General features: G+C 31.6%; 1 protein-coding gene across 1 annotated transcript; it reads right to left on the bottom strand.

The window, feature by feature from the left end:
• Nucleotides 1-6,621: 6,621 nt before the first annotated feature.
• Nucleotides 6,622-7,125, bottom strand: LOC117921787. Its single transcript, XM_034839747.1, has one exon. It carries the CDS (start codon nt 7,123-7,125, stop codon nt 6,622-6,624), a length of 504 nt encoding a protein of 167 aa, XP_034695638.1.

Raw genomic sequence — 7,125 nt, 5'->3', positions numbered from 1 at the left:
AAATTTAATTTCCAAAACTCTAATTCTTAAATTTAATTTTCAAAACTCTAATTCTCAAATAATTTTCAAAATTCCAACTTTTTTAAATTTAATTTTCAAAACTCCAATTTTCAAATAATTTTCATGACTTCAATTTTCAAATAATTTTCATGACTTCAATTTTCAAATAATTTTCAAAAATAGTTTCCTTTCAAATAATTTTAATTTCACTCAAGTTTTCAAATATTTTTTTAATTCTATCACTTCTCATTCCTCATTAGGGTTTTAAGTTACTAAAACTTCCGTTTTTAAATAAATTTTCTACATTTCCTTTCAGGTAAGCACTTTCATGAATTTTCTTTGATTTTAAAATAATTTTTCGTTTTCCTTGATTTCTAATAAGCATGAAGATAATTTTCATAATTCCAAAATAATGGAATTTGTGGGATTAATTCATGTAAAATAAATTGGGCTTTGGTGGGGGCCCTACATATGATCTCTTCCGATTATCAATTGTTATGTTTAATGAATATTGTTTGATCTTTGTCTTACTCTTTGATATGCATGTGATGATTTTGTGCTTGAGTTAACCCTATTTTCATGATAGCGCACTATTATTTACTGTCAAGGTATGCTCCCGCTCCCACTTTGCTTACTCTTACACATTATTCATTTTATTATTTGATCATTTCATTGGTATCTATTGATTTCCTAGTTAATTGACATGTTTATCCCACCTTATTTAGTAGAGATCCATTTTTAGGAGCTTAGAGGGGTGCTACAGTCTTTACTATACCTTTCCAATAGGTAACCTGTCCCTCGAATCTAGACTCGGTTTTTCACAAACCTATTTTTTCCTTCAGGAGTCACACTTAGGGTTTTTATTTCTTATTTTGTTTTCCCTTTAAAAATAAAATAAAAATAAGTGGCAACTCCAAGTCTTTTTCAAAAAATCAAAATTTCACCAAACAAATAAAAAAGTGAGTTTCGCCATCGAGTGGGAACGCATCGTGCAAAAGTGTGGGGTCCACAAATATATATATTTAAATATTAAAATATTATATACATTTAAAAATCCATTTAAAAAAAATATAGTTGTAAAATGTTAGAATATATAATTAAAAAATGAACTTAGTAATAGTTGTTAGTATTAAATTATTTGTTTCTATATAATATTATTTAAAAATATTAAAATATAAGAAATATAAATAAAATATTATCCAAAATTATGAATTTATCTTATATATTTTTAAAAATTAATATTACTCTCCGATTGATTTTTCAAATTATTGTTTGCCTCTTCCACTAAATTCCAAGTCAATTAGTCAACCCAAAAAGATAAAGCAAGCCTCCCATAATAAAATGTTGGTAGGTTTTCCAAATGTTAAATCTGTCTTTTTCTTAGGAGGTCTCCTTTCAACTTTTATTTTTATCTTTTCTTTTAATTCTTAGGATGATAATGTTGGGGGTTCGTACTGTGAGTCCTCATCCCAATCTTGTCTTATTTATTCAAAATATTTTTTATTTTTGTTTTATTAAAAAATAAATTAAAAAAAAACATATCGTTCAACTTTTTTTGAATTTTTTTTTTAAATTATTTAAAATGGTTTTAATTACATTAAAATAAATATATTTTACAAATGATTGAAATATTATAATTTTTTATAAATTATTTTAAAATCATTTTTTTTTTTTTATTATTATTATTATTATTATTATATTAAAAATAGGAAAATAAAATTTAAATTAAATTAATTTTTTAAATTAAATTTTATATATAATTGGGATGGGTAGGAAGGGGTGGGATGGGATAAGATAATATCTAAACCCGCTTCGAACCAATCTCAAGTTTAAAAAAAGAAATCTCAAACTCGTTTATTTAAATTTCAAATCCGTCCTCCAGGGATTGGACAATAACTATAGTATATTGAAAGGTTTAATACTTTATGCTTACCTGATTTGCTATCTTCACCAAAGACTGTTAAACGAAATAAAGCCTTATAACACTCATAAAAAAGTTATATCTTCTTGTAGGAGAGTGATTATTGATTTTTAAAAAATAAATAAATAAAACTCTACGAAGGTCAACTATATGTCTCTTGTGTGACAATTATTCTTATTAAATTGTCTCTTCTAGGAAACAAAAATTAGAAAGTAAATTGTCTGTATTTTATGGGCTACAACCTTACATCTAAGTTATTATTGTTTATAGAATTAGTTAAAGTCTGTTTCGTAGCGCTTCAAACAACACTTCTAACATTAACAATACACTTTTAGAAAATGAATTAGATATTTAATAAAATTTAAAAGAAATTATTATTTTTAAAGAAAAATAAGATGTTTGATGAAATTTAGAGAACATTTTAAAAAGTTTAAAAATTATTTATAGGGTTGAGAGAAGCATACAAGTACTTCTCGTAAAACATATTTGCACTGAAAGCCATTTAAGGGAAAACACTTTCAAATCAACCCAAAACAACTCAAGCATAAGTTTTATTCAACTTTGATGACAAACATCAGGCAGATTATAAGATGTCTTCCTCCATGATACTGCAAGTAGCTACAACGAAACTATTGATACAGAAGCTTAACTCACAAGCAAATACAAAAAAACCTTTTCTGATCATGAACTCCAACTAACCTCGGTCTCTTAGTAAAGTCTTAATCTTTAAAGTCAAGTAGCCCAAAGAGGGATTGGTAAACCGAGTCAGGGGACACTTAGGAATTTTGTCCGGAATTGCCAACCTAACTAAACACTTACAAAGCCCACTAGATGCTTTGATTCTTTTGCTTGTAATAGCTTGTGGACCTCGCGATTGGATTAGAAAAGTCTATTTCACAATTGGATTAAAAATATTTCTTGGATTAAAAAAATTAGACATTTGATATAATTGAAAAGTACTTCTAAAAAGTTAGCTTTTAAAGAAAATTTTGACATTTGATGAAATCTAGAAAATATTTGTTTAAAAGTTAAAAATTTATTTATAGTGGTTTTGACAGAATTACTTGATAAGTACTTCTCAAAAATTCTTGTAGGGAAAGCCCTTTGAATAAAAACAACTTAAGCATAAGCTTAATTTAACTTTGATGGTAAACATAGGGCAGATTATTAGATGCCTTCTTCCATAATACTGCAAAATAGTTACAAATTAAACTACTAAAACAGAAGCTTGACTTACAAGCAAATACACAAATACCTTTTTAGATGAACTACAATTAACCTCTCTTCTTGTACTTCTTGAACATTTGGTGTGACAATCTTACGGCATATGGCAAGATAAACGCAATCGCGATGTACCCAGACTTGACTGCTCCAGGAGGCTCCACAGCAGCAATTGAGAAACCGTAGGTGAAGGACATGGAGTATATAGCAGTCAGCACCTCAAAATAAAAAGGGCAGCCGATTATGAGATAGGTAATCATTTGCAGCGAAGAAGAAAACGCTAAGGTGTTGAAGAAAAGAAAGACTGTGAACGCAGCCTTCTCGGAACCCAAGATGGCCTTCCCTGGATGTGTAGGGACTCCATCCACAGTTTTTTGTCTTGCCAAACTCCGCCTGGAGGGTTGATTCCTGCTTGGAAGGTCACGGCGGCAATCAAGGCGCCTACTACTAGCAAGGTGTTTCTAGCGCTGTCGGGCGTGTCTCTACTGGGATCAAACCTGTAGTAAGCATAGAAGTCGTGGGAGGCATCCTCCGGAGGGTTGGGTTGTGTGGCCATTAATGCTCACAACTAGAAGTCGAGGCAGAGGAAGAGGGAAGAGAACCTTATCACTAGACGACCTTAAATAAGACGCCAAGAGGGCCAAAGTTGTCCAAGGATGAGAATTTGGATTTCCATGGTCCATAAAAATTGAAAAAAAGAAAAACACAAAGTCATGAAAATTTAGCCAAAAAAATAAACATTTTGATAAGAACTATAAGTGAAAAGCAATCAACAATGAACAAAGTAAACTTGTTTTGTGTTATAAGAATATGAATCGTAAATAATAAAATTAATGACATTGGTAATAGTATAATGTATCATGGAATTTTTGAAGGACGTCATAATTAAATTATAAATAATGGAAAATTAAGAAGGAAATAAGATGAATGAATTTTTGGTTTGGAAGAAGTAAATGTACAAAAGAAAAAAGGAATCACAATTTTATTTCATTTGAACCTTCTTTAAACCCTTTGAATAGAGAGGTTGAAAGGTTTGCAAAAACGACAAATGAATGGAAGAGTTGGATGGTAAAATCTATCATAATGTTTCATTGTCCTTCTAAATTAAATGTATTGGTTGTACCCATTGTTGTACTTTTAGCAAATCCCGTCATATACATTACTTCATCTATGGTTGAATACATAAATCATTATAACTACTTTCAATAAATTATCTTTTATTCAAATTCTTTCTCCATTTTTGATAAAACATTTTTAGGTGAAACTAATTTTAGCTTGTCTTCGTTCATGCATTCTTTCATTCCTTCATTTATATATGTGAAGAGATAATAGGTTGTGAACAGATAACATGTTATTGTTAGTTGTTACCTGTTAGTTACACATTGTTAGAAGTAGTTAGATACAGAGAGGGTTACTTAAGTTGTGAACTCTATTTTCTCATTAGCAAGAAATACACATTTTATCAATTCTGATATGGTATCAAAGTTGTTCTAAATGGCTAGAGAGAATTCATTTTCTTCTTAGTTATAGAGCTCTCCTTCCATGGCGAAATTTATTCTAGTTGTATTTGTCAATCAAATTAGATGATAGCAATTTTCTTCTCTAGAAATAGCAAGTTGGAATTGTAATACGAGGTCACAAACCACAAAAATCTATTCTGGAAAATGAAGATCCACCAAAAGGGTTCCTTACGGCTGGAGATCATGTTTAAAGGAAGATCAATCCAAAGTATCTTGATTAGGAACAACAAGATCAGTTGCTCTTTTCATGGCTACTCTCTTCAATGATAGAAGTGATGCTCACACAAATGGTTGGATGTGAAACTTCACGCCAGATCTGGAAAACTCTTGAGGTGTTCTTTGCCTCACAAACCAAAGTTAAGATATCTCAGTTCAAGACTAGGCTCCAGAATACAGAGAAGGGTGATCTATCGGTAAATGATTATTTGTTAAAGATTAAATCCCTAATCGATCAGCTAGCTTTTGTTGGACATGTTATTGCAACCAAAGATCATATAGATGCAATCTTTAATGGATTGTCTTCTGAGTACGATACATTTGTTGTTTCAATGAATTCAACAAATGATTTGTATATAGTCGTAGAGACTGAATCATTGTTGCTAGCATAAGAAAGCAGGATTGAAAAACATTCCAAGGAGCTTGATTCTACAAATCAAGTGAATATGGCAAAGATTTCTAACAATCAACAGTCCCATAAAAGGTTTAATGGAGGACAAGGTGGTTTTCAACGCACTTTTACTGGACAAGGAAATTACAGATCTCAAAATTTTAATCCTACTTCAAGCAGATAAAATCAAGGAAATGAAAGAAGTGGTAGGCAACATTAGAAGCCACAATGCCAGTTGTGTGGTAAAATTGGGCATGTAGGAGAGTGATAGAGAAGTTATATCTTCTTGTAGGAGAGTGATAATTGATTTTTACTTTACAAAGGTCAACTATATGTCTCTTGTGCCACAATAATTTTTTAGAAATAAAGATAAAAATATAAGAGAGAGATGACATTGGGCAAGGCACATATGTATAGAATAATGTGTATGTGGAGCCTTGTATGTTTCTATTAAATTAACAAAATGGCCGTAATAGAAAACAAAGGTCTGGTTTGCTCCGTGCCGCAAAGAAACAAAGGCCTATTAAACTTCCCTGTAGAATTTGTAGTTTCTTGTAGAAGAGCAGTAATTGAGATTTTTGAAAATATAATTTTGTTAACGTCAACTATACGTTTGGAAGCCCCATAGACATAGGGTCCGCTGCACAAGATGCTTTGATTTGTCAATGTACCAATAATTTTTTTTTCCTTTTTCTTGGAGCAATTTGCTTCTACTGTTTTATTTTGTGGGGGACCTCACGATTGCATTAGAAACATCTATGGATTAGCATCAAGCTTTTGTCCTTATGTGAGAATAAATTAAAAAGGAAAAAAAAAATTATTCTTATTATATTGTCTCTTCATTTAAAGGAAATAAAAATTAGAAAGTAAACTGTCTGTATTTTATGAATTAACAACCTTAGATCTAAGTTATTATTGTTTATAGAATTAATTAAAATCTGTTTCGTAGCGCTTCAAACAACACATCTGACATTAACAAAACACTTTCAGAAAATGAATTAGATATTTAATAAAATTTTAAAAAATTATTATTTTTAGAAAAAAAAAAATGAGACGTTAGATGAAATTTAGTAAATATTTTAAAAAGTTTAAAAATTATTTATAGGGCTTTGAGAGAATCATACAAGTACTTCTCGTAAGACCCATTTGCACAGAGCCATTTAATGGAAAATACTTTGAAATCCACCCAAAACAACTCAAGCATAAGCTTTATTCAACTTCGATGATAAACATCAGGCAGATTATAAGATGCCTTCCTCCACAATACTGCAAGTAGCTACAACTAAACTACTGATACAGAAGCTTAACTCCCAAGCAAATACACAAAAACCTTTTCTGATCGTGAACTCCAACTAACCTCTCTTCTTGTACTTTTTCAAAATTTGGTGTGACAATCTCACGGCATATGGCAAGAGAAACGCAATCGCGATGTACCCGGACTTGACTGCTTCAGGAGGCTCCACAGCAGTAATTGAGAAGCCGTAGGTGAAGGACATGGGGTATATAGCAGTCAGCACCTCAAAAGAAAAAGGGCAGCCGATTATGAGAAAGGTAATCATTTGTAGCGAAGAAGAAAATGCTAAGGTGTTGCAGAAAAGAAAGACAGTGAATGCAGCCTTCTCGGAACCCAAGATCGCCTTCCCTGGATGTGTAGTGACTCCATCCACAGTGGTTTTGTCTTGCCAAACTCCGCCTGGAGGATTGATTCCTGCTTGGAAGGTCGCGGCGGCAATCAAGGCGCCTACTACTAGCAAGGTGTTTCTGGCGCTGTCGGGCGTGTCTCTACTGGGATTAAACCTGTAGTAAGCATAGAAGTCGTGGGAGGCATCCTCCGGAGGGTCGAGTTGTGTAGCCAT

Source organism: Vitis riparia, chromosome 9, assembly GCF_004353265.1.
Source record: "Vitis riparia cultivar Riparia Gloire de Montpellier isolate 1030 chromosome 9, EGFV_Vit.rip_1.0, whole genome shotgun sequence".
Lineage (NCBI taxonomy): Eukaryota > Viridiplantae > Streptophyta > Magnoliopsida > Vitales > Vitaceae > Vitis > Vitis riparia.
The sequence above is the reverse complement of the archived record's forward strand: the minus strand, read 5'-3'. Positions and strand labels throughout refer to the sequence as shown.

Bases quoted from the DNA above. Each gene is read 5' to 3' on its own strand.
- LOC117921787 (XM_034839747.1), bottom strand. From the start codon at position 7,125: ATGGCTACACAACTCGACCCTCCGGAGGATGCCTCCCACGACTTCTAT.